The sequence below is a fragment of the Eublepharis macularius genome, chromosome 8 (assembly GCF_028583425.1).
Source record: "Eublepharis macularius isolate TG4126 chromosome 8, MPM_Emac_v1.0, whole genome shotgun sequence".
Taxonomy (NCBI): domain Eukaryota; kingdom Metazoa; phylum Chordata; class Lepidosauria; order Squamata; family Eublepharidae; genus Eublepharis; species Eublepharis macularius.
The window spans coordinates 20,066,813-20,094,443 of record NC_072797.1 but is presented as its reverse complement, the minus strand read 5'-3'; the positions used below and the strand labels follow the sequence as shown (position 1 = coordinate 20,094,443).

General features: G+C 44.7%; 1 protein-coding gene across 1 annotated transcript in view; it reads left to right on the top strand.

The window, feature by feature from the left end:
* Window positions 1-25,128, top strand: part of ALPK2 (alpha kinase 2) — a 34,079-nt gene extending 8,951 nt beyond the window's left edge. The window contains exons 5-9 of the mRNA XM_054986925.1: window positions 607-881; window positions 1,010-1,098; window positions 6,111-6,328; window positions 12,376-12,424; window positions 22,504-25,128. Of these exons, the coding sequence (XP_054842900.1) occupies window positions 607-881; window positions 1,010-1,098; window positions 6,111-6,328; window positions 12,376-12,424; window positions 22,504-22,723 (851 nt within the window). The 3' untranslated portion in view covers window positions 22,724-25,128. The remainder of the gene's footprint in view (window positions 1-606; window positions 882-1,009; window positions 1,099-6,110; window positions 6,329-12,375; window positions 12,425-22,503) is intronic.
* The last annotated feature ends 2,503 nt before the right edge of the window (window positions 25,129-27,631 follow it).

The window sequence follows — 27,631 nt, the reverse complement described above, 5'->3', positions numbered from 1 at the left end:
GGGCTTCTTCAAATCGTTATTCTAGTTTCGCAAACCACTGTGTATCCAAATATAATTTCCTTCTCAAGGAGCGTTAAGGCGGTACAATAGGAAAAAAAGATGCAGCAGTGGAGACCACAGAGCCATAGTTGCGATGCCATACAAATACTGAATGGATAAACAGAACCTGGTGCCAAAAATGGAAGTCATCTTTTATGTCTTAATTGATGATAACATCCATTTTCAGCCCCAGGTTCACTGTGGCAACTGCTATTCATTCAGTATTTGTGTACTTGCATGGTGCCCCAGCCACAGTCCCTGCATTTCTTTTGCATCAAGTTAGGGCACCACATCCTCTTCCCTCTTCAGAAGCGCATAGTGTTGAGAGGGGGGATCCTCTCTGCACCCCATCACAGGAGCCATGGCTGGTCTTGAGCGCGCACAAGGGAGCCTGCCTGTTTCCCTTTTGATTCAGCCTTCTTCCCCTAGTTTGTTGCTTTTTGCTTTTCTAAATGGCGTTCTCTTTGCTATTGACAACACAGATATGCATATTTTTGCACAAACTTTTACTGTGCAGAATAAAGTTTCTTTGGGTTTAAATATATATGTATATTTATATATTTGCAGGCTTGGAAGAAATTGAATTCTCAGAGCTTATGTTCAGAGAAGACTTCATCTGTGATAGTTACTTCAGTAACAGCCTGCATGGGAGAATCACAACAGAAGAGTTACATTTTGGGGAAGGCGTACACCGGAAGGCTTTCCGAAGCATAGTCATGCAGGGCTTGGTGCCAGTGTTCAGCCCTGGACACCCATGTGTTCTGAAGGTGCACAATGCCATTGCCTATGGGACCAAGAACAATGATGAACTCGTTAAAAAGAATTACAAACTGGCATTGCAGGTAAAGGCACGCAGTGTCACTCGCAAAACGAGCCTCCAGGGCACGGGCTGCCTGTTGAACACCGATACAGCCTGCTGTGTTAATAGTTTTTCATTTCTTACCATTCCTCTGGGCCCTCTTTTGTCTAGGAATGCTATGTTCAGAACACGGCGAGAGAGTATGCCAAGATATATGCTGCTGAAACCAAACAATTAGAAGGCTTCGGAGAGGTGCCTGAGTGAGTACATGTTTTAATTTTTGTAATGCAGTGACTGTAAAGATAGTCTGGTGGTAACATTTGAAACATATTGCACCTATATTGTGGGACAAAAGGGGACATTTATTATTAAATATGCTTTTGTCCCATCCTCCCTCCCATCCTCGGGAGGGGATTAGTCCCAGTGGGCTGATGGCTTAGGGACGGTCCTTCAGCACACACATATGGGACACTTTATCTTTCATGGACTGGTAGAGTGGTCAGCTCAGGACTGGGAAATTCCTGGAGATATGGGGGCGGAGCCCAGGGAGGGCAGGGTTTAGAAGGGGTGGGACATCAGCAGGGTATAATGTCATAAAGTCCAACCTCGACAACAGCCATTTTCTTCAAGGGGCCTGATCTCTGGCATCTGGAGATCATTTGTAATTCTGGGAGTTCTCCATGCCCCAGGTAACCCTAGGGGTGGCCCTAATTGGTAACCCCAGGGTGGCCCTGGGCATGGTGAGACTCTCCTTAGCTCATCTATGGCAGCCCAGCAAGGACAAGACACATTCAAGTCTGCCATATGCAAGGTGAGACTAATTTCATTCAGATCGTAATTGAATGTTATTGTAACTGCTGTCAAAAATACTGCATGACCTTTAGGGTTCGAGTCCAGTGGCACCTTAGACACTAACAAGATTTTGAGAGTATCAGCTTCTTTAGATACCCACGAGTGAGGAGACAAGACTGCTTGCAGGCATGGGGAAAACAAAGTCCACTGGCCTTTGTTTCCCCCCTGCCTGCAGCAACTTTACCTCTTCCCTTCCAGATATCTGAAAAAGGGAGCTTTGACTCTTGAAAGCTTGAAAATCTTGTTGGACTCTCAGGGGCCACTGGACTCTAATCCTGCTGCTCTAATTCAGACCAAAATGGCGACCTACTTGAAACCATCTACATGACCTTTGATGCTCATATTTACAGCACTCTCTCCATATTGCTTCTTGGGTACGTACTCTTATTGTCATTCTCTAGTTATACTACTGCCCTATTTCCATTTACTTTTGAGTTCACATGGGTATAGCTTAAAGGTGTTCTGCCCATCACTTTATCCACATGACAAGCCAGTTTTATGAAGTGATGTTCCTTGCCCCATTGTAACTCCTGATCCCTCTTGCCATAGGGATCCTTCCAGCCACCGTTTTATCAATGGTGCCAGATGTTTTGGATAGTATTCACCTCCCACAAGATCCAGATGGGCCACCCGAAGCAAATTTGTCTTACTGTTTGTAGTCCTTAACTTTAACCAATATGTAATAGAAAGTTCAATTAAAAACTTAAATCCTAAGCTATTTCCATTGTGTATGTTTCGAGACAGGAAGATTCCACAGTTTAATGTTACATTTCTCTTTGGCTTTTATACCCTGGTTCAGTGCACCTGTTCCATAACTGTGGGCCTCTTATTACCAGATGGCATCAACTGCATTTTAGTGTCTGAGCATATGAGTATATAAAACTGTCTTATACTGAATCAAACATTGCTCCAGATCAATATAGTCTTTTCTGACAGACAATGGGTCTCCATAATCCTGGGCAGATAAAAGACATTCCCTTCCCCTTCTACCTAAGATCCTTTAACTGGAAATGCCAAAGACTGACTCTAGGATCTTCTCAAACAAAACGATGTCCTTTAGCCCTGAGTCAGGGTCCACTCCTATGAAGAGGTTAGCTTGTATGGCAAAATACAATTCTGGCTCACCAACGACTGTTTGGAGAACAGAGCAGGCCCTAGAAGTATAATAGTTAGCCAATCCTAATCTAGAAAGTCCAGAAGCCATGTTACAGTAGAATGGTGAGGGTTTTCATGATGAAATGGCTTGCCACTGGGCTAAAATGGCACATTAGCTAAGCACCCCAGAATACATAAGAATGCCTTGCTCAAAACCATAAGCAACCATCTAAGTGGAGTCCTCCTTCGTGTGCTGGTAAGGATCCGCAGCTTGGGAACTGACATGTTCCTTGTTTGGGGCAACAAAATACCTTCACTGGCCATGTTTGTCAGTTTTATGTGAGGTGGTATGTTTCCAGTGGTTAAAGATGGGATTAAAGAATCCCCCGGTTCAGATTTTACCTCTGCCATCAACTATATCCCCTTAGAAACAAACCTCAGTTGCTGCTTCAGTAATGTATTATGTTGACATAATTTACAGGGTGTTGTAAGGATTACTGAGATAAAACACCTGAATCAGCTTGAACACTCAAAATTGCTATATTAGTAAGTTGAATTATAATCATTATTAGGTTGCAGCACCAGCTCATTCACCCTGGAACAGGAACACTGTGCAAATGTTGTAACAGGTGGTCACACAACAGCAGTACTTCAGATCTTTTCCCAAGGATTTGGTGTTCCAGTGCAGGATAACCATATCCTCCTTGAATGATAGCTGAAATTCCTTCAGCTCATGGGTGACCTTGGCAATAAGTCTTGCATGCCCCTGAGAAGCCTAATTCGTCATCTCTTGCTAGATGATATAAGATACCAGCTTTGAATGCAGATCTGGATCATTTTAAAAGATTGAATGGAAAAGCCGAGTCCAGAACTGGTAATTTCCTACAGTAGTAGTATCAACGTAATGATATTCCATTAAGGGGAGGAACACAAAACATTATTATGGCCGATATTGGGATCAAATCTTGAACTCCACATGGCTCTTCTGATTGAAACCCAGTCTTCAAAGATCGCACAAGCAGGCTGGGAGAGGTTTGCATTTGAGGAAGAGTCCCAGCTTTTCTCCCAGGCGTTCTGACAGATCATAAATACCAAGAGAAAATGTTTTTTCCACTAAAATCTCATGTTTCCCAAAATTCCAGGACCCCAAGTAAAGCACAAGAGTGTGTTGCAGTATAGAAACAAACAAACAAACTAAAAAGTTAATGAAAGGAAACTCCTTCAGAATTCACCCTTTGCGTCCTAAAAGCATTTTTTTTTTACTTTTAAAATTTGCTCAGGACAAAAAGGATGAATGTTGAAAGGGGGGGGATTGCATTTTTTCTTTCTAGGATGTGCTCATCTGCAATGCATAAACAAAACAATTTGGAACCCTTCCAAAATTAACCCTTTGTGTGCCAAAATAACACATTTTTAAAAAGTTTTTCAGTATATCAAGTGCTAGTTTTCAAAGGGCTTCTGTTATATTTTGGTTTTGGTTTTATGTCGCAGCATGAGTGTACTTGCCCTGAGTTTTTCAGTTCTTAGAGTTATGAAAGTGTGCATCTATAAACTTTATAAAACACACATTCCTTCTGACTCTACAGACACTGGAAAAACAAAAACAAGGAGCTTCTATCTTTACTTCTTGTGCTCTGCTCTTAGAAATTCTGTCAAATTGATGGGAGATTATCAATAATAATAATAATAATAATAATAATAATAATAATTGATTTATATACCGCCCTTCAGGACAACTTAATGCCCACTCAAAGCTGTTTACAAAGTATGCCATTATTATCCCCACAACAAAACACCCTGTGAGGTGAGTGGGGCTGAGAGAGCTCCAGAGAACTGTGACTAGCCCAAGGTCACCCAGCTGGCTTCAAGTGGAGGAATGGGGAATCAAACTCAGCTCTCCAGATTAGAGTCCCATGCTCTTAACCACCACACCAAACTGGGTCTCAGAGCAAGCCCTTAGGACTAAAGACAGAACAAATCTTAGTCAAGCACAGAGCTAGAGGAGATCTTCTTTTCCCTGATTCCCTCTTAGCATTCCATCTTTGCTATTTAAGATCATTTTATACACAGACTTTTGGAGTGGTGGCCACAGTTGATTAAACCCGTCAAGGAAGGGCCAGGCTGGCTTGTTTCTCAGCAATGCTGCTATATCCTTTGTAGTTCTGAGGTAAAACATTAGCTTTCACAAGGGAGGGAAAAGCAGAATGGAGTTTGTCTGTGGAAAATATGCAGGTAAGATGTAAATATTTCAGAAAATTCTTCTCTGGGGATGAGCACAGGAAGAGGTAAGGGAACAGCCCAAGGGGCTTTGTTTATAAGCCACTGCAAAGAAGTTTCCAAAAGAACCTTGGTGGTGCCACAATATATAATTGCTGTGGGAATTTTTTAAAAACATTCTCAGAAACTGGTGGGGTAAAATGTATTCTACCACCACACGCGTCCATTTCCCCCTCTGCCAGAAATCTACGTCAATGTTAAGGCCTCAACATGTCTTAATAAATCCTTGTGTAATGGAGTGGCCTGGATTTAGGTGGCCACACAACCTACAATTGGTTTAATTTATTTACTTGCTTTATTTATAATCTACCTTTCTCACTGAGATTCAAGATGGATTATACAGTGTAATACAATGCAGTCAAATAGAATGGAGTATCCAGCAAGCAACGCATTAGCACTAGGATCACAAAAATGAGAAACCATGCCCAAAAGAATGGCTTTTTGTTATGTCTTTAGTTGATTTCAAAGGCCTTCTGGAAAAGAACAGCTATGATTTAACCTCTGGAAAGGGTCGCCAGGGTATCCTGGGGCAGGAAATTCCAAAACTTAACGGTCATGGCTGGAAAAAAAAATCCCTTTTTGTGTGTGTGCTCAACAACCTCATATCACTTCAGCCAAGTATGCAGAGAAGGTCAAATCCAGTTGATCTTAAATTACATGCAGTTATGTATGTGAGAACACAGGTAATGCTATATTGGATCAACAGCATAAGGTTTCCAACTGCTTTCCAGATGCCTTTGGGATGCTCATAAGCAAGGCCTGAAGACCACAGACTCTTTGGGGGGTTTTGGTCCCAGACGTTGTTCAAGTTATTATGGAAAAGGTTTGCTCATAAAGATGTCTGCTTCAGTATTTCCAGTTTGAAAATACACCTGGAAAATACCTTATTGGTATTTTCCATATGTATTTATTTTATCGTATTTGTATTCCACCCTCCCCGCAAGCAGGCTCAAGTATATGGATCAATATCCTAGTTTGTTTATTAAACACTACTTCAGATTATTAAGGCTATAGGATGCTCTTTTTTTTTTTTGGTTTTTGATTCCAGAATCATTCCTATTTTCCTGATCCATCGGCCCAAGAGTAACATCCCTTATGCAACTGTGGAAGAGGAGCTGATTGGAGAATTTGTGAAATACTCTATCCGGGACGGAAAAGAAATCAACTTCATGAGGAGAGACTCAGAGGCAGGCCAGAAGTGTTGCACCTTTCAGCACTGGGTATACGAAAGAACCAGTGGCAGCTTGCTCATCACAGATATGCAAGGTGTGTACCTGCATGTTACGTGGCTGTGTGGTTTGCAAAACAAATGTGGCGCAGTGGCTGCAAGAGACAGGATGTCCCCAGTTCACTTCTCATCTAATCGTTCCAACTAAAAGAAAACCTAACCCAGTAAACTGATCAGGTAAATCAGAAGGTTGAGAATGTGAATAAAATCTCCAAAATGCAAATTTAATGAATCTCACTAAATTGCTAAAAATTATATCATTTGGAGCAAGACCTCTGAATAAGTATGTCATACGTCTTCTGACTGACCTGATCAGGTCTCATCTAAGCCACAAAGGGACCAGGTTCACAGAAGCAGGAGAATAAAGGTCTAACTACAAGTTACCTTCCCCCCCAGGTCTTGCCTGGGTTTGGACTATCAATATGCACTTGCAAGTTACCTACTGGGAACTTAGTCGGTGGGGGGGGACCCCAATATGTCGGGGTCCTATGTGGATCAGGAGGATCATAGCATGTTAAGAGAAGGAGCTCAGACTCTCCACATGATAGTTGACAGCTCTGGGTTGGGAAATTTCTGGAGATTTGGGGGGTGGAGTTGGGGGAGGGTGGGGTTTGGGGGGAGGGACTTCAGCAGGGTCCAATGCCCTCCCAAACAGCCACTTCCTAATCTAATCTCTGTCATCTGGAGATGAATTTTAATTTTGGGAGATCTCCAAGCCCCATCTGGAGGTCTTACCCCATATGCACCCCACTCAGACACTTGGCTCTGAGGGACAGTATTTCTCCCATTGGGGGTTTCATGTGAACTGATGGAATACACAAAGATTTTCTCAAAGGGGGCAAATAGTGCTCCCCAAGAGCCATTTTGGGTCTGGAAAGCAGCATGGGGGAGAGTCAGCACCCTCTTTCCACATGCCATCTCAATACAGCTAGGGTCCTTGCACACCAGGGAACTGAATTCCCCATGGGGGACTTGGAAAGACACATCTTTTGGCAGTTGCAGACCTGACCTGAATACTGAGAATGGTGTGGTATGGCTGGTGGAATACTAAGGTGATTGAATGGACTGTATTCCTGTGGACTGCAGGGGGAAGATTCCATCTTTGAATGTTCCTTGGCTTTAAAAACAAACCCTCCATGCAAACAGAAAACTAGCACAGCATGAGGAAAATCTCTACCCTCTGCCTCTTGGTTTGCTTGCTGTGCTTATTTTTCTATTCACAAGGGTTTTTTTAACCAATCAGGAGCATTTCAAAATGTGATCCTCCATCAGCCTCCACCTGCAGTCCATTCCACCACTCAGGTCTCTCCCATTTCATTGCTACCTCATTCTTCTGCCTGAGTGAACAAAGATCTTATTCAGACAAACGACTGTTGTAACAGACTAAAGCTCTTCTGTGATATGAAGATTGTGCTGGCCTGCTTTCCAGGACCGTGATAGGGGTTGTTGAAACAATATAGCACACAACTGAAAACAGGTAAACTCCATTTCCTCCTCATGGAAGCTGGATGGTGAAGACAGGGTGGGATAAGTCCCAGGAGAAGCTGCGGCATGTCCTGGGTGGAGTCACAAGTCAGTGCTCCAATTCCAGGTTTATTTGCAGGAAATTAAGACTGTTGCTCAGTCAAGGCACAAGGAATGGTCAGAAGACCTCTCTTCACATTCTTGTTGCCTTCCCGGGACTGATAAGCTTAGAATCTTTGAGGGCATGCCCAGGTTGATATTGGAGGTTGTAACGAAACCACAGGGTAGAGGAACCTGGGTCATTTTGATCACAACCATGCATCAAAAGCGCTATAATGCATATACTGCAACAGTGATATAACGTGTTCTCAGGGACTCACTCATGTAAAAAAGGGGGAATGGCGGTGCAGCATTCTATCCCAGCAGAAGTTTCCAGACTGACCTCAAGGGCAGGGCAGGTGCAGAGACACAGCCAAGAGTGTGACCTATGAGTTAGAAAGTCACTGGCTCAAATCTCTACAATGAACTCTTTAGATGATATTAAGAAAGTCCATTTCTGTCAGCCTTGGCTCTCACATCTGCAAAATGGAGATAATAATATGGATCCTCCTTACAGGGTTGTTGTAAGGATTAGAGGTAGAAAGTGCCTTCAAGTCCTAGCTGTTTTATGATGACCTTTGCTGGGGTTTTCAAGGCAAGAGATTAAGTGAGGTGGTTTGCCATTGCCTGTCTCTGCATAGCAACGCTGGGCTTCCCTGGAGGTCTCCCATCCAATTACTAACCAAGGATGACCCTGCTTAGCTTCCAAGATCTGGTGAGGATTACTACAATAATATATGAACAGTTCAACCATCAAGAAATGCTAAGTGCTATCATTGCATGGGGCATGGCCATGGCTCAGTAGCAGAGCATCTGCTTTTCATGCAGAAGGTCCCAGGTTCAATGCCCAGCATCTCCAGTTGGAAAGATCAGGTAGCTGTTGGTTTGAAAGACCCTGGAAAGCAGCTGCCAGAAATAGTACAAAATACTGACCTTGACAGGCCAAGGGGTGTGACTCAGTAAAAGCTCTGATGTGCTCATATAACAGTTACTAGTTCAGAATATGGAAGATCTGAGTGACAGTCTGCAGGCTACAAACAAAGAGAAAATATCACCGGTGAGGTCAGTAGAGCCACTCAGCTCCTGCGTAGCCAAGGATGTGTCTGTGTGAGGCTGAAAGCTATCCACAGTTTAGCAATGTTTATTTATTCGTTTAGTTATAAGGTGTACATCCTGAGAAAAGCACTCAGGATGACTTCCGACAGAAAAATAAGATAACAGCCTCAAATAAATTTTTTAAAAGCCCTATTCATTTAAACTAAGATAAATAAAATAAAAAGATGATGTTTTTTAAAAAAAAATCCAAAGGAAACAGCAGCAGTTAAAATCCTTCCCATGGCCCATCCGAATCTTGCTCAGACCCCTGAAAAGCAGCCATAATGCAGAATAATAAAAGCAATTTAACTCGACGAGAACTTCATTTGGCCAGTGAGCAAACCTGACCTGGAAACTTTGGCACAGAAGACCTTCTGACCTACTCTTGCCTGTCTTCATAATGAAATCTCCTCAGCTGGTTTCCATTGCACTTCCTTCCAGTGGCCAGATTTGTTTGGATGCTCACACTCTAAAACTCTTTCTGATAACCCACAGACCACCAATTCAACACCCGCCTTACAACTTAGCCCTGCAGTTCAAAAGCATCCCTGACCAGAATAGAAAAAAATGCAAAAAGATTTCTGGATATTTCCTTTCCTCTCACCCACTCAAGGCTATTGCTGTATTCATCTGAAACATGTTACCTACTGCCAGGGAAAGAAATGTATTATTTGCCTGCTGTGGCAAATGACTGCTTCCACAATGTGCTATAATATTCAACTGAAGTAACAGATGAAGCAAGAATCATCCTGATTAGGCCACCGCTAGCAACCAGTTTGAAAAGAGGATAGAATAGCTTTATATAGGCCTTTAATAAACAGGTAATGATCATTTCAGCTTGTCTCTTAGTCAGCTGACACTCCTTACAAGACACTCCGGCTTGTATTTTTTGACTGCTTTGTAAACTGATGTCTAACCACGCATTGGCAAAATGAGGAATCTCTTGTGATGGGAAAGCAGGACCATGCTCAAGCTGATCAGTCCTAGCACTGATGCGCATTGGACATACTGTGGAACTGATACTAAGGTGCATGGAGGCCATCATGCATAGACTGTGGAGAGCTGGTGTTCCATAGTGCAGTCCTAAGGCGAGTTGCACCATTCTAAATTAGTGGGCTTAGAAGTAAATATCTCTGTTTAGAGTTGTACTGGAAGAGGCTGAATTACAAACCCGGAAGCCCCCAGTTCAGATCTTGTCTCTGCCATGAGCTCACATGGTGGCCTTAGAACAGCTCTCAGATCCCCATAACAAAACTCACCTACCTTGCAAGATTGTGGTAGGGATTACTGAGATAAGATATTCTTAATGCTAACCATTACTATTATTACTAGGCCAGCGCCCTTTCTGGTATGATGGGGGTGGCAGGGAGAGACTGCTGGTTGTGGAGCTGTATCCATTGGGTGGGCTGTGGTGTTCCTTGATGACCAGAGATCTGATTCAGTATAGGGCAGCTTCATATGTGTCTTCATATGTGAGTGCTGTTCTTATGTACTAGATTTTTTTTAACTTCATTTATATCCTGCCTTTCTTCTCAGTGGAGAAACCCAGAGTTGCTTACAGCATTCTCTTCTCCTCCACTTTATTCTCACAACAGCCCTGTAAGGTAGGCTACGATGAGAGCGTGCGACTGGCCCAAGATCACCCCGCAAGCTTCCATGGCAGAGTGGCCATTTGAACCTGGATCTTCCAGATCCTCGTTTAACAATCGAACCTCTACGCCACGCAATAATAATACATACATACATAATAATTAGCATTTGTATACTGCTTGCAAAGTCCTTTGCCTATATTATTACAATGATCTGTAAGGACATGGTTTCCCTTGAGTCCGTGGCAAATGTCAGCATTACAACAATGATACTATTTTAGTATTTGTAAATTATTTTATATGTTGACGTTGTGCCTTCTCGTAAGCTGCTTTGAATACAAACTGGGGAAAGAACATATAATTACTTAATAATAATGCCACACACCTGAACCCCTCTGTGGATTCAGATTTCCCACAGGAGGGCTTGGGAATACCCATAAAGCTGCCTTATACTGAGTCAGGCCCTTGGTCTATCAAGGTCCGTCAGGTACCAGTGTACCAGTGTTTCAGGTGGAAGTCTTTTACATCACCCACTTCCTGATCCTTTTAACTCGGGATGCCAGGGTTTGAACCTTTTTTATTTATTTTATTTATTTTATTTAATTTATAGTCCGCTCTCCCCGCAAGCAGGCTCAGAGTGGATAAACAGCATAAATACATAAAAACAATTAAAAACTTTGGTAGCAATCATGTAAATACAGCATTAAACATAAAAGGCAGCTCATATTGCACCCTGCGTCTCAGCACCTCAAGTCCACAGGGCAGGGTGGCTAAGATTCAGTCAGTGTAGGGTTGGGCACATATTCCGCCCCCCCCCCCCGGACCTTCTGCAGGCAAAGCAGGTGCTCCACCGTGGACCATGACCCCTCGACAACATTTGTCAACAAACAGCTTGAAGGTCTGATGAACCAAGAAGGTTGAGCACGCCAAGAGATGCTGAGGGGAAATATGGGGAGGAGACTTTCAAAGGGGCCAGGACATAGGCTGAGAAGGATGTTGCTGGCTCCTCTCCACAGGCTGTGCAAGAGAGAGCCACTGGAGAGGAGGAGGAGCAAGGTAGTTTAGAAGTCTCTCCCCTCTCACTAGACTGAGGCCTTGTGGTCCCTGTGAGTCAACAGGGGCTGGGCTGATGGAAGGTCCTGTTCACCTAGTCCTGTTCACCTAGAGAACCCTTTGATGTACTTCCTTTCTCCAAGTCCTGCTTCCTTTTGTGTTTACTTCTGCATGAAAGCATCAATCTACAAGCAAGGGATGCTCCACTTTATGGGCTGCATCCGATTAAAAAAGATCCATAGAATCATAGAATCATAGAGTTGGAAGGGGCCATACAGACCATCTAGTCCAACCCCCTGCCCAGTGCAGGATCAACATAGCATGCAAAAGGTGGAACAGTTCACCTCTCTTATGGCAGCCCTCTAACTCCTCCCCCTCATGTTGCCCCTGAGGTCCCCCATCCTCCAGGGGCAGGATTTCCAAGTGCATTTGGGGATGAAGGAAGTTGTACTGCCATGCATGGAATTTAGAGGGGAACCAACCCTCCATGTCATTGGCAACAACGTGGAGCCTATAAACCTCAATATTTCTGGCAATATATCTACCAAGGAAGTGTTGGGTGGCATCTGTAATTAGCAGCAAAGCAGGTGAAAACTGTCTTGATGGATATAAAGCTTTTCTATACCCGTGACAAAAAGTCTGCCAAGAAAACGTCGTGATGCGATGTCGTCCCCCCCCCCCCCCGCCCATGGGTCAGTAATGACTCGGTGCTTGCACAGGGGACTACCTTTTCCTTTATACTCGAATACTCACATGTAATGTTGACTTGATGTTTTGTTTTGTAGGTGTAGGAATGAAATTAACTGACGTTGGCATAGCAACACTGGCCAAAGGGTGAGTGAAAAACACATTTCTCAACCAACCTGCCTTTTTTTTCTCCTTGTGCATCATCTTCATGACAGTTCAAATTTACAAGGGAAGGTGGAAGCATGCACAACATCTGTTTTCTACTGCAACTCATAAAATCAAAACAAATTTCAATGGGACATTCCCTGTCAACTTCATCTGGTTTGTAAAATGTTCACAGAAGCCATCCTTTTACAAAGGCTAATTTGTTCACTGTGGTAGATAAGGAAAATACACGTAGACACTGCGTTTCTTGTCAAGATCAGATTCTAGCCATCCTAACTGGGAGTGAATTGATGTTATTCCTAAGAAAAGGTGGAAGTAAAGAGTCTCTCTACTCAAGACGCCTTGGTGCGTGTTCTTCAAATTTAGGTGAGACGCAATCTTAGCTGGGAAGGGTAGTTTAAAAAGACAGAGCTGATGGAGATCGCCCTCAGAGGGTTTGTTAATTTCATCGTTGCCTCCCTGAAGGCTCTGTCAGTTTCACCTCTCCAGTCTAAAACTGCGGGATCACAACCAGAGGGCCGTGAGGAATGGAAATGGACTGGAGCTGCCTTCCAGATCTGGGCTTGGACCTGGAGAGCTAGTTTAGTGTAGTGGTTAAGAGCACGGGACTCTCATCTGGAGAACTGGGTTTGGTTCCCCATTCCTCGAAGCCAGCTGGGTGACCTTGGGTGAGTCACAGCTTTTAGGAGCTCTCCGAGCCCCACCCACCTCACAGGATGTTTGTTGTGGGGATAATAATGACATACTTTGTAAACCACTCTGAGTGGGCATTAAGTTGTCCTGAAGGGTGGTATATAAATCTATCATCATCATCATCATCATCATCATCATCATTATTAATGGTCTGAAATTTCCCTTCTGGCATTTCACAGCCCCTTCACACCGCTCCAGTATATACCAAAGCCTTTGCCCTATCGCCGGCTCTGTCTTTTTAAACTACCCTTCCCAGCTAAAATGCATCTCCCAACACGTGTTCTTCACATGTCAGATGTGTCATGTAGAGAGACTCCAAAGCAACAGGCATAGTATTAAGATTTTGCTCAAGGCGTAACGAATTAACACATCCTTGGAAGCTATGGGATGTTAGTAAGCACAGTGAAGCTTAGCGCAGACATAAGGTTGCTAAACTCTTTAACCCTGGTTAGGAAATTGATCGTGCAATGGGAAGAACACTTTTCTGGGAGTAAACCCTATTGAATAGTAGGATTCTTTGTAGACTTGCTCAGGATGACTCTGTGAGAGTGCTTCACGTGCTCACACATGCCTTCCCTTTATTTCTTGCACTCAAATTCTCCATTTTCAGAGCTAGCCAGTTTAGACCTAAGTATGATTGGCATAAATGTCAGTACAGATGTGATGCTGCTGCGTCATGGTTGGCGCAGGAAATAGAAGAGACAGAGTATTTGACAAGCACAAAGCTTGAGAAGGAAGGAAGGAAGACAGGGAAAGGAGCACGAGTTGCCATGGGGTGTTCCCCGTCTCCTAACCACGGTTAAGTAATCACTCGAGCGCACTATGTTATGCACAGATTCAACTTACACAGCTGGCGACATCTTTAAAAAGAAAGAAATCCTGCAGTGCCTGGTAAGATGGCATCATCCGGGCTGCTCCCTTAGCCCTTGACTGCCTTGTGTTCTTATCTGATAGTCAGCTATAGGGCAGGGCTGGAATTTCCCTGAGCATTAAAACAACAGACAAGTAAGAGATGATTAGTCAAAGTGATATGAAAATATAATATGTGGGCCTTTACATTTTTAAAAATTTATTTAAACATGCTCATGGGTCTGTGATAACGAAGCTTTAGAACTTTCATTTCTTAGCAAAGTTCATTTTATCCTGTGCCTGGTTTTGAAACTACTTTTCGGTACTGCTGAAAGATTTCAGAAAGGATTATATGTCCATTTGACATGCCACCGGAGAGGGTCGTTTAGGTTCAGCAACACTCCTGCAAGCTACAAAAAGAAAATAAGAAATATGCTGCAGAGGACAAAATTCTTTTAGGATTTAAAAACTGCAGAAGGGGTTTCTAAAAGGATCAGTAATGGTTACAAACATTTCAGACAAGCAAACAGGATAATCACAGAATGTACTGGAGGACGAAATACAAAGTGTTATCATTGCTGGAAGGGCACCAAAACAGTGGCGTGCATTCAAATTGGCCCCTTTTGTCCATAAAACCAAATTGCAAATTAGTGAGAATTCTGAAGCCAATTGCAAATGAACACACACCCTCAAAGGATGGTCAAAACAACTCAACAGGCCAATGTGATGTAGTGGTTAGAATGTCAGACTGGAATCTGAGAGTCCCAAGTTTGAGTCCCTATTCCGCCATGAAAACTTGTTGGGTGACCATGGGCCAGTTACACTCTTTCTCAGCCTGATTCACCTCATAGGGAGAAGGATGTTGCAAGCCTCTTTGGCCTTGCCTCCACGGGGAGAGTGGAAAACAGGAAATAACTCTGCTGTAGCATTGTGGCTAAGCGGTTGGGCTGTGAATCAGCACTCTGCTGGTTCAAATACCATACTGCCATGAGCTCAGCAAATGGCGTTGGGTAAGCTGCTCCTCTCAGCCCCAGCTCCTCAGCGAATTGTGGGGATAATAATAACACTGACTTTGTTCACTGCTCTGAGTGGGGAGCATGGTTATTATTAGCCTGAATAAGGAAGACCAGCCCATAGCTCTGAAAAGTGCGCATTCCATAGTGGCTGCCGTTTTCTTGCTTTCAACCTGCACTTCAGTGGAGGATTGTCGTTATTCCTTTCCAACACAAGCATTGCTTCTCCTAGAGTGCGAGGGGATGCTGGTCTGGTTAGCAGCCGGGACATTCAACCAACTTAGGTGGCATTCCTCTTACCAGTGCGGCATAGGCAATGAGCAATTACACCCATTCCGGTATTGTATGAATCAGCCCTAGGAAGCAAGAATCCAACTAGGGAAGGAGGATAGCTGGCAACTTGCCACGACTGGGAGTGTAAAGGCGGAGTTCAATAAACACAGCTCCAGGTAGGAGGCCTAAAATTGGGCCAACAAGTCTGGCAGCTCCAGAATTTCACCATTTCACCTTGGGCAACACAAGGAACAGGTGAAGCCGCCTTACACCTAGCTAGACTCTTGGTCTAGCCTCGCATTGTTTTCTCTGACTGCAGCAGCTCTCCAAGGGTGGCTTCAGGAACTCTCTTAATGGGAGCTACCAGGAATCAGCACTTTGTGCATCACGGGATGAGCTCTTGCTCTACTGCTGAGCTATATAGTCCCTAAATACTTAAAGACATCCCTGAAGGTTGCAGTCCATGACGTATGGCCCAGTTCTTCTGCTACTGCCCAACTGCTGCCAGGAGACTGTGGTACTAAGCACATGGCACTCAGCTTCATCCTGCCTACCCTTTATAGTGCCATCCTAAGCAGAGTTACATGCGTCGAAGTCCACGGAAGCTGAGGAGCTTAGAAGAGTATGGCATTGCAAAGCACCTGCAGCCGCTGTGGGGTTTCTATCGCAGCTGCATCTTAGATTCAGGCTTGTGTCAACAACAGCTTAGAAGCTTCTTGCGTGGGTGGGCTATATCCCTCCCCACTTGTTGGGGGACATCTTCCCAGGTATAGCTGCACTGAGCCTTGATTACTGTTGCCAGAGGCAGAATTGTGGCCCCTGCACTGGTGCAAAGGCTTTGCTCCCGTTCTGCGATTTTATGAGCTGCTGCCTGCCCATCAAGAGCTCATGTCGGACTGTACTTTGTACAGCTTTGTACAACAATCATTCACCACAGAACAGTCTTCCAGCCTGAGTATTTGTAATCTGTGTATCCATTACATTTTCTGGTAGCCTAGCAAAGAAGCATTAAGATGGTGATTAGCAAATTTTAATACCTTGCCTTGAATCCTTAGTCTAATTGAGTGAAGAGAAAGGCTTCCCTTATGCCTTGCTTAAGTCATTATTCACAGACTTACAAAAAGCCTCTAAGCAGTATGAATAATTCATGACCATGAATCCCGCCCTCCCTGTACGATATGTTTTTAATGAGTATACCAATACATGTCACAGAAGATTGCTCTGATTAGAATTCTGCAGTGGCTGAACCCTCTTCCCCCCCCCCCCCGCCTTAAGCTGAAGTGCGTGTTTCTAGTGCAACAGAACCAAACTAGAAAATAGTGCTGTTAAAGATTCATAGCTTGTATGTTTCTCTGCAGTTTCTTTCCTCCCACGACAGTGAACGTAAAGCACAATTCAGCAGAGTTCCCAAAGAAGAAATTGTCCTGCGTGGAGGGTGGATTCGGTTTGCACTAGATACAGGGACTGAAGAAGGACTAATTGTGATTGGCGCATTGGCAATCCTAACATTTAAACTAGTGTCAGAAACAGGCAGCTGGTGAACTGATCATGTCTGGCTTAGGAGCTCATATTCATTTGGGAATTAGATGTTACCTAAATGTGGCAGGGAAACCTGGGAGGGAATGTTTATTCCATCCAGATGAATGCCACTCTGTTAACGTATAAAAGGCTCAGATAGGTAGTTGTGGTAAAGAAGCTGTTCTTCTGTGTTAAAACAGGTAGCCATTACGGGTAGCCATTTGTGGGTGAGTCCCCCCACCAGTATTGCTGCTGATGTGAGGAGACACTGAGCTAAACTGTAGGTTATGCTTTCCATGTCTACGATATGCCTGGCATCTCTACGATAAATTTTCATTTGTCATACTGTAATGTTTAGGAATCACCACATGACATTAGTAGCTGATGCTTTTTGGATGTAGAAATTGAGTGGGGAAGGGAGAACTTGACTGGAAGTAAACATTTTCACCAGCATTTCCATGCTGGAGATGATGTGTGTTTTATTTTTCTTCATTGTTGAAAATTTCACTTCAATGAAATGCCCCTCCTTTCTTCCTGGTGGGGACCCAAAGCTACTTATATCATTTTCTGCTCCTCCATTTTTTTCCTCACAACCATCTTGTGAGGTAGGTTAGGTTGACATTATGTGATTGAATGGTGAAGTGGTGATTTAAACCTGGATCTTCCAGATCATAGTCTGATACTCCAGCTGCTAGACCACACTGGCTGGCTGTGCTAGCAACATTATAGAATCTTCTTTCCTTCTCTCATTTTCCGATAGTGGAAAAGGTGGTTTGAATCCTAGTCTGTGCACGTCCCCTGGATTCTTTTCCCATTTAATTATACCCAGATTCATTTGGGACAGGCAGACCAGCCCAACAAAGGATGAATGTCTAAGCAAGGGAAGTTTAGACATACCCAAAACAGCAAAGTCTGACTCCTATAACTGCAAGGGCGGAGAAATAGACTTTAGATTATTGCAATGGGGTAGACTGAATGAGGGAACGATTAATTAGGAAGTCTCCCTTAGTGAGAGGAGGCCTGACGTAAGTGAGATACACAAAGAATTTAAAAAATAGAATTTAAAATACATAACTTGAGGGAAATTCTTCCTCAGTTGTTTTGAGTATTGGTATGGTTTCCTCCAATTTGGGTCTTTGCTGTCTATATTATAATTTACTTTTATAGAGTGGGAGGGCAATTATAATAGCTACTGGATGAAAATATTAAATGGCTGCCATATATTTTTGCTCAGTAGAGGGCACACTTTATCCTTTGAAAGGGGAAAAAAAGTATTCAGTCCTCTGGAGAAAGTCAGGAAATTAACCTTTGTTAACAAAATATTTAATCAACTCCACTCTGCTAGGCCTAAACAACAAGTAAAGCACAGCCATCAGACTGTTTTGCAAGAGCTAAACCAAAACAGGCCAAATGTGAAAGGAACCAGATCAGTCAAATAACGTTTCCATCGTGAAGGACAGGAACAAAGGGCACAAGTTTATTTTCAAGGTTGTAAAAAACAGCTTTGTGACTCAATCAATATGTGGGCCTGCTAGTTTCAGATAAGGTTCTCAAAGGGTCATGGTGTACCACTGCTTCGGCCCCCGCTTCTCACATTACACTTGTGAGATTTTTCTGAACACCAGGAAAGGAACCTGTCCTCCTACCTACCAAGGCCCCCTTGTCTCAGAGCATTTACAGCACGGGAGAATGTCAGCATGACTCTTTCCTGCCCTGTGAAGGTAACACCTCCGCAGTCCAGCTTCAGCTCTCCAGTGAACAAGGTCCAGTGCTCAGTAGCGTTGCCAACTCTGGCCTGGGGAAATTCCTGGAGATTTGGGCGCATTGCCTGTGGGAAGAAGGGGGCGGGATTGAGAAAGTATTTCATCTAGAATTAGTGTCACTAGATTGTGCTTGGTGGGTTTGGGAGGCAGGGATATGGGGCGCACGCAGTGTTGTGTATCAATGATGTCACTCCAGAGGAAAATGAGAAATGAAATCATGTTGCTCTAGAAATCGTCACAAACTCTATGGTAAAACTGTAAGGTTTCTGCTGGTTCCTAGAGCTATATGATGTCACTTCCAGATTTTCCCCAAAAGTGATGTCATGCCATGAGCGATGCCAGCATTTAAATTTTTTTTCTCCCTACACTGCTCAGAGCAGCAGCAAGCAATACGTGTTGTGGTGGGAGGCACGCTACCATAGTGGGAAGCCTGACAACCCTATATAGAATCTATGCTATACCATAGAGTCTATTCTCCGACACTCCCTTTTTCTAGGAGAATTGATCTCTGTAGTCTAGAGATCCAGTTGTAATTCCAAGAGGACTCCTGGCCCCACCTGGAGGTTGGCAAACCCATGAGTCCAGGCATAATTTCTCTCGGCTCTGATTGCAAAACACTTGAAACTCAGACCTTTCTCCCCAATTCTAGCACATACACACAACCTCATGAGTCATCATGATTTTTTTTAAGTCTATTTTCTTTCTGAAATTGCACAAATTATCATGGACCATATCAGGGCTTCTAGAGTGTGCTGGGACCCCTGGGCCTCAGGGAAACATAACCATTCCCCTTCTCAGATGTTTGCATACCTGACTGCAGTGATGTCTGTGTGGGTTCTGTGCATGTGGTCTTGGTTTTGGACATTATATGGTGGTAGAGAGGTGACATGAGCCTGCCTGACTCTTAGCTTTCCATCTCAGTCCAGGAGAGAAAGTGGTTTGCCTAGGGCTACCCACGTACAGAATTACAACTGATCTCCAGACTACAGAGGTCTCTTCACCCTGAGGAAATGGCAGATTTGGAGGAAAGACTCTGTTATGGCATCCCCCCAGAGTTCCATCCGAAAGGGCCACTGTCCCCAGGCAATGCCCTGAAATCTCCAGGAATTTCACAAGCCATTTGGCAACCATAGGTTTGCACCACACCCCAGCACTCCTCCTCCTCTTTGGTTGCCTCTTCTTCCTTCTCTCTGGCTGCAGAGAGCTGCTCAGGGACCTTCCTTAGCCTAAGGCTGCTGGGGCATAAATATCCTCCAGCAGCTTCCAGCTGCTCCTCCCACCTCTCACCCCCCAATCTTGCAAAATTCACAAGATGTCCACTGCCCAGGCAACTGACCTGACACCTGAAATGAAGCTGCGGCTGATAAGTATCCAGATGCCAGGGAGATGACCCCATTGCCTGGACCCCTGGTGCTGCCTTCAGGGTCAGTGTCTCTGCCCAGAACTGGCCCCACCCTCCAGTCAACTAACGGCATCTTTGGGGACAAGTTGTGCAGCAGCAGGGACTCCAGAAATAGATGCAAGAAGGAACCAACCTGCGGCATCTGACATGCTGCAGATGTGACATGAGTGTGAATATAAATAGGCAGGGCTTTTTTTCTGACAGTTCTGCAGTAATAGACCCTCTTTCAGCCAGGAGGCTTGGGCCCCCCGAAAGCAATGACGATAGATGTATGCCTTGGGTTGGCAAATGTTTGGCTAATTACTAGGGACAGAAGTTGGGCAACCATTAACTTCTCCACAGTTTGTGGGTGTGATGTCCAGACTTGGTCCCTCTGGTTGGGACGATCACAACCGACATGCATATGTTTAGGTAAGGCAGCAATGCCATCATTTCATAAGCATGCAAGATATAGGAACGCCTGCCAAAAAAAAAAAGACTCTTTGAAAAACATTAAGATTTGTGTGATCCATCAAAAGGTGGTTTTCTGTTCCAAAGTGGAACTCCGTATTCCATCATGCTCTGGCATTTGGACGGTGTGGCCTTTTCATCACCTGAGATTATTGATGCTCCCAAAGCAGTGCCTGATATTTCCCATTAGCCTGCTTGCAGTAAAAGGGGAGTGGAGTAAATGCAGAATCACAGATACCTTTAAATAAAGTTTAAGGCTGGCTGTTGGCACTGGGGCTCTCCAAGGCTTTTTTTCTGGGAAAAGAGGTGGTGGAACTCAGTGGGTTGCCCTAGAAGAAAATGGTCACATGACCGGTGGCCCCACCCCCTGATCTCCAGACAGAGGGGAGTTTAGATTGCCCTCTATGCCACTGTGCAGAGGGCAATTGAAACTCCCCTCTGTCTGGAGATCAGGGGGCGGGGCCACCAGCCATGTGACCATTTTCAAGAGGTTCCGGAACGCCGTTCCCCCGCGTTCCTGCTGAAAAAAAGCCCTGGGGCTCTCTCTCTCTCTCTGTGTTTTCAGCTGCTGTGTCACTGGCTTACCGACTGGAGAAAATGTCATTCTGCATGGAGTGTTCAGAACGATGGGACTGTTCCTTCATAGGGCAATAGGCTTATTTTGGAAAAACTTTCAGCATTTTTAATAAACACGGCAGGAGGGTGTCTGGCTGAAACAAGAAGAGGATTCTGCACAGCTGTTAGCACCATACAAAGCCAGCAATTTTTTAAGGAGGGGTGGGGGGGCTTCAGTCATGATGTTCAGACCCTTTCATATTGCTCCATTTGATCATATAGGAGAATGGTTAATGTAACAGACAAAACCAGAGTAGAGAGACAAATCTTGAAGACATTTGAGAAGAGGATTCATAATCAGATCTTGAGATGCATATTTCCTGTGCAAAAAGCAGCCACAGAGAGACTCTCTCCCACCCCACGCACATGCCCTCTGCACAACCCCCTTGCATTTCAAGGAGGTTTAAAAAAAATAATAAATCTTGTCAGGGAGAAATATGGGAACCACTTGACTGCCCTGGATCGGTCACCACATCACTGGGGTGCTCCTAAATGCAGCAGGGGCTTCCCGCAGAGCAGCAGCCATATTGTTCTGAATGGCTGCTCAGATCCTGAGGCATCGGTGCTTGGTTCTGAGGCTGCAGAGAAGTGGAGCGCTGCCAGCCTCGCACTTGTCTTCCTTCGTGCTACTTCTGCCTGGGCCTTTCGCTGCGGCCATTCCTGTGGCATGGAAGAGGATCTTGAGGGGCCACGGGCCCAGAGGCATGTCCAGCCTGACAGGAGTCTAGTGGTGGTCTCTCAGGCAGGCGGCAAAGACTCACTTGCAGGCTGTGGCTGTGCCATCTCTGGTACTGCTGAGGTATGGTCACTGGTGTCTCTGCAGCAACAGGCCCTCCCTGGTCCCTCTGGTCCTCCGGGCCCCCTGGTCCTGGTTCCTCAGGCTCCTTCAATGAGCCCTCCGCCTTGGAGTCCCTGGGCTGGTCAGAGGAGGTCACTCATCTAACCTCATTAGGCAGGAGCACCTGAGGCAGGGCCTCCAAAGTTGACTGTAGTTTTATATGGGTTGACTGTAGGTTTATATGGGTGTAGATGGTTCTTAAGGTATATATTACTTATTTACTTCATTTATACCCCACTTTTCTCCACAACGAGGACCCAAGGTGGCTTACATAATTTTCATCTGCATTTTATCCTCACAACAACCCTGTGAGGTAGGTTAGGCTGAGAGTGTGGGACTGACCCCAGGTTACTTAGTGAGCTTCCGTGGCAGAGGGGGATTTGGATGTGGTTCTCCCACATTCTGGTCCATCACTCTAACCACTTCATCACACTGGCTCTCAGGTTGTAAGTTGTGGGTTCTTGTGCGGTGCCCAACTGTGATTGTGACTGTGGAAGACATGGGGAAAGTGTCTCAACTTTCTCCCTCGAGCCATTTTCCCAAGATGAAGCAATCCTGCAAGTCCCACTGGGGAAATGTGAAAAGGCGCGTCATTTGCATTTTGTACTGGAAACCAACCATTGTTTCTGTCCTTTGTTCTTCTGCAGGTACAAAGGATTCAAAGGCAACTGCTCCATCTCCTTTATTGATCAATTCAAGGCCCTCCACCAGTGTAATAAATACTGTGAGATGCTGGGACTGAAACCCCTTCAAACCAGCTATCAGAAACAGAGGAAGCCAGCAGTGCCCAAATCCAAGACACAACAGCCAAGTTCAAGTACTGTAAAGAAAACGGCCGCCTGTGCACAGGCTGCAAAGAAAACATAGGAAATGTCTTACCTTCGGAAAAAAGGAGGAAACAATCCCATCGCCCTCACTTTTGCAATAGGGCCTTTATAGAAATATGCCCTGTGTCTTCTAACATCGAGCACTCCAGTGAATCCTCCAAGCATTCAACATTATATGAGTAGCCGTAATGATCATAAACAAAGTTGTAGAGTGGATAGATTAGTAGGTCCCAACTAGACTGTCTTGAAAAAAAAAGAGAGCATCCCAACGCCAAGCAGGGTTACCAAAGTCATGTTTGTGGGGATATATAAGTGGCTGGGGATGAGACACAGTGTCTCTTTGGGAGATGAACGTGTAGCCTTTGAGGAAATCACATTGAGTTGGTTTCTTCTGCATAATTCAGCTGCTGGATATATATATATGTGTGTACATAGAACATTTCAAGCCAAGTGAGCTGGAAAGTAGACATCCCACATCGTCCTTGCGGAAGGTTATGTGTGAATCTACTTCATGTACATCTTTACTCAAGAGGAAAAGATGACTGCTGCTCCTTCTACAAGTTCCTGACTGTTCACTTCTCCAATTGGCCCACGAGAGAACAGATTGGACAAGTGGATGAGGGACTCATCTGAAACTGAAATTGCTGTGGACCTTAGATCAGCATTTAGTTGAGTTTTGCACTGATATCCAATGTGGTCAGTTATTGTCAAAGACACAGTAGAGTATAGAACAGTGGGATTCACCAGATGGCCTGGGGGCTGTGTGAGTTGCTTGTGACTCTCCCCTCATTGTCTCAACCTTAGAATTCCTCCACCCCCTCTTGTGGAAACAGAAAGTTTGGCTTAGACCTGTACACATAGCTCTTCTCAGACAATACACTGGCTGTCTGTGCACAGCTCTTTGTTCCTGCCCTTTCCCCACTTCAGGTCTGTGTTTTGCTGAGTCACCCCGACAACTCATCCTCCACATGCAGTATCCGCAAGTGTTTACTTTTGGTTGTGAGGTTGCAGGAAAGCCTCCAAACAGGTTTTTTTTTTTTTAAAAAAAAAAGCAGTTTTGGAGGGAAGGTCGGGCACCATCATCATCATCGACTAAAAGCACCTGTCCCCCTTTTATTTATTTATTTTTTTTACTTTGCATATGTGCAAGTGCATGCAGCTATTGCAAGCAGGCTTCTGCAGCAGAATAGAAATGTGAAGAAGGAAGGGAAAGAGCTTTGGGGGGAGAACTGGGCAAAGACTGAGAGGAGTAGGAGGTTTCTTCAGAAACACTTCAAAATTCATACGGCAGAAAATGCCCCCCCCCCCCCCAAAGGCAACAAAAGGAAACATCGGAGTCAGTGTGGTCCCGGTAAAGACACAGGAAACCCAGTGAGCAAAACAATATGCACATGGTTGGCAACCGATAACGTGTGCATGCTTGGGGAAAAGCTGCCACAGTTCCAAGGGTGAACCGTATCTCTAATGATGTGTGGGAACTGCCACTGTCTCATCTATAGCTAGTAAGAGAGAAAAATAGGCACAGTGATCGGGGGTACCCCTTGGTGGTGGCTTCAAGGATGAGTTCAGTATGGATTATGTACTTGCAGGAAGAGTTGGGGTTACCTCTTGTGATGCTCCCCCCAGCCCAGTCTACTGCATGTCTGTCTGGCATCATGTGAGGCCAGCCATGAAATCCCCAGGCCTAAGAATAGGGAGAGAAGGGGCCTGCGCCACTTGTTTCCTCCCGCTCCCCTGGACTTCTGTTCTCACAACCATGGAACAGCGCCCCATGCTTCCTCCCTGGTCAGTTGTGCAAGCTGCTTTTTGTGGACTGAATTTGGTCCTGCTTCTTTCCAGCCTTTTCCAATTTCCTGCCCTTTCCTATGGCCTGGCTTACCGGCAAAGGGAAGAGCACCCTCCTTCACTAATGATCCCCCCCTTTGATCTCCAACTGGCTATCCTAGGAGGCCTGCTGGATAAAGCCTCCCCATCAGCTGGCCGGGGCCTACCTCCTGCTTGGCCCACCCTTTCCCTGAGACAGCTGACATCACCAGCTCCACCGTCTTGCTGCCTGCCTGCTCCTTCCGGCAGTGTGGTGCCACTGTGGCTGCTGCCATTCTCCCCTCTGCCAGGCTGACCTTCTGGGGTTCCTGCCATGCCTTGGTCTGCCAGCTGCTGTCCCACCAGGCGGGGCTCCCAGGGCTGGGGCTAGTATGGTGAGGAGTCCACACATGGGCGTGTCTCTGGACACCTCTTTTGGACAGATCGTCTTGTGTGTGGATCTTTGCAGGCATATGAGGATATTAGCAATTTGACAACATTTTTTAAAAAACCCACTGATCAAGAACCCTTATTTCTTTTCACTTCCAGCCCTGTTAGACATTTCCTACATTTCAGTTGCCCCCTAACAGTTTCCAGGTCAATAACACTGTAATTGTTTTCTATCTTAATTATTTGCACAATATTAACAATCCTTATTCTACTCTTACTCCTTGAGGGGTTGTTTTTCTTTTGAATTCTTACTGAAACAGGATTTAGCAGCGTGAACATTCTGATATTTTTCATGAGGCAGTGCAAAGGAGCAACAGATTTCCCCCCACAACAGGCATTAATTCAACATTGTCCGTTGTATTCGTTTTATAGCAGTTGTTTCCTCTCCAAAGCCTGGCTTCTGTTAAGGAAAACTTTCAACCTCTTTAAAAATGTCAAGTATATCATACTGTTGGATTCATGCCTAGTGAAACTGGAGATGGACAATAGTTTTTAAAGAGAGCTGAAAGGGGAGGACTGTGGTATTGTTACCTGTGGTGGAAAAATTTACTTATTGAGTGATTCCGCCCACGTTGGATAATGCACTTCCAATCCTCTTTATATATCATTTGGAACGGATTTTTTCGTGCGCGGAGCAAAAAATCCACCTCAAACGATTGATAAAGTGCATTGAAAGTGCATTATCCAACGTGTGCAGAATCACTCATTGTGTCCCACTGTCATCTCACTCTGACCTGGATGATCCAGGCTAGCCCAGTCTCCTCAGCTGTAGGAAGCTAAGCAAGATCAGCCGTGGTTAATACTTGTATGGAAGACCACCAAGGAAATCCAGTGAAGCTACATAGAGGCATGCCCTGGTCAAGCACCTCTGTTTGTCTCTTGCCTTGAAAACACTATGGGGGCCACCATTAGTCAGATGTGACTTTACGGCACTTTATACACCATTGAAGCAGCTTTTACACGTTTGTGGAACGCTATAAAAACCTGCAGAATTTGCTTACCAGAGACAATGGCAGGTTGAGCTTGCATGTCATATGCAGTGTACACATTTTCATGCCGTCTTGAACCCTCTAAAATAATTACTATTAGCACAGCTGATGAAAGTGAAATAGGAGATAATGAACATATGAAGCTGCCTTATACTGAAACAGATTATTGGTCTATCAAGATCAGTATCAAGGCTGGCCCAAGGAGTTTTGTGTATTGCAAGCTGCTTTGGTTCTCCATGGGGGAGAGAAACTGGGATTGCTCTGGATGCCGATGCACCCAAGTTACTATTAGCAATTCAATTCATTATGATGCTGAATATAGATGGGTATGTGTATACATGACCAGGGAATAAGATCATTTCCAAGGTTGCTAACCTAACCACTGTGATTAGGGCAAGACCTATCAGGGTACCCAAAACATCCCTACCAGATAATACAAAAACACATAATGAATATTTGTCTGTAAAATGAGACATTTTCTTCAGTCTGGATCCCTGTGGCCACCTGAACCAAACAGGATCCTCTGCTGATACAGATGCCTCCGTGGGAGGGGTCAATTGCAGGAGGAGACCCAAATCTGGATCATTACTCAAAATCTTAGTAAGTGTCATTATCGACAAGTGCTGCAATCAGTTGCCATGACAGTAGGCAGAACGATAACTATTATCCAGGCACAGTAATAATAATTCTTTAAAGAAAACAGCTGCAAAAACTCATCAGTCTGGATCAGACTGCCTCAGCTTTCGGGGAAATCATGCAAATTCCAAACAAACTTCCAGAGCAAATGGAAACTTCATTTTTCACAATTCTGAGATTATTGTGTCTCGCTTCCATGAGTGTGCATGTGGCTCTGGAGTGCCGTGTGGATCTTTGGAAAGCATCGGGAAAGATTTACTAGGGGAAAAAAATGTTGCCTTTTTGATGGCACTAGAAAAGGTGTCTTAATGGTGCGACAAAAGGTACATTCCTTCTATGTAATAATATTTATCAGGTGCCTGAGGCAGCTGGGTACTGTATGTAAAACACTGTATGTAAAACACTTCCTACCTGCACATTTGAGGCAGATACAAGGCATGAAGTAATTCTTTATTCAGTGAGTAATTAAGTTATGGGAGTCATTGCTTGTGGATGTAGTGATCACCACTCAGCACAGCTGGCTTTAAAGCCGGATTAAATTCATGGAGAGAGGCCCATCAGTGGCCATTGAGACTAAAGAGAACCTCCATATCCAGTAGCAGCCAACAACTGAATACCAGTGTTACGGGAGGCAACATTGCAGGAAAGTCTCTTGGCCTCTATGTCCTGTTTCTTGGCCCTGTGAGTAATTGACTGACTGCTGTCTGAAACTAGATACTGTACTAGACAGACCACTTGTCCAGTGGGGCACCTCATGTTCTTACGTTCGATTCGGGTTTTGATTCGGGTTTCCAGGGCGACAGAAGGAGCACAGACAGAGTTCAGGCATTCCTCCGGCTCCGTTTCCAGGGGAATTGATTGATGGTGCCTGACTGTCTGGCTTCCCAAACCGCAGCCAAACACACTGAACCAGGCTTCTTCCGAATGCTGGTTCATTGGCCATGGACAATTACAAACTGCCAGATTGCGATCGCGCAATTGCCAATTTCGTGGGTTTTTGAAGTTGTAAAGCGGTTCGTGCCCATGTCTAGTACTGACTGAGACAGGACCAGATTTTAGAGGATGGAAAC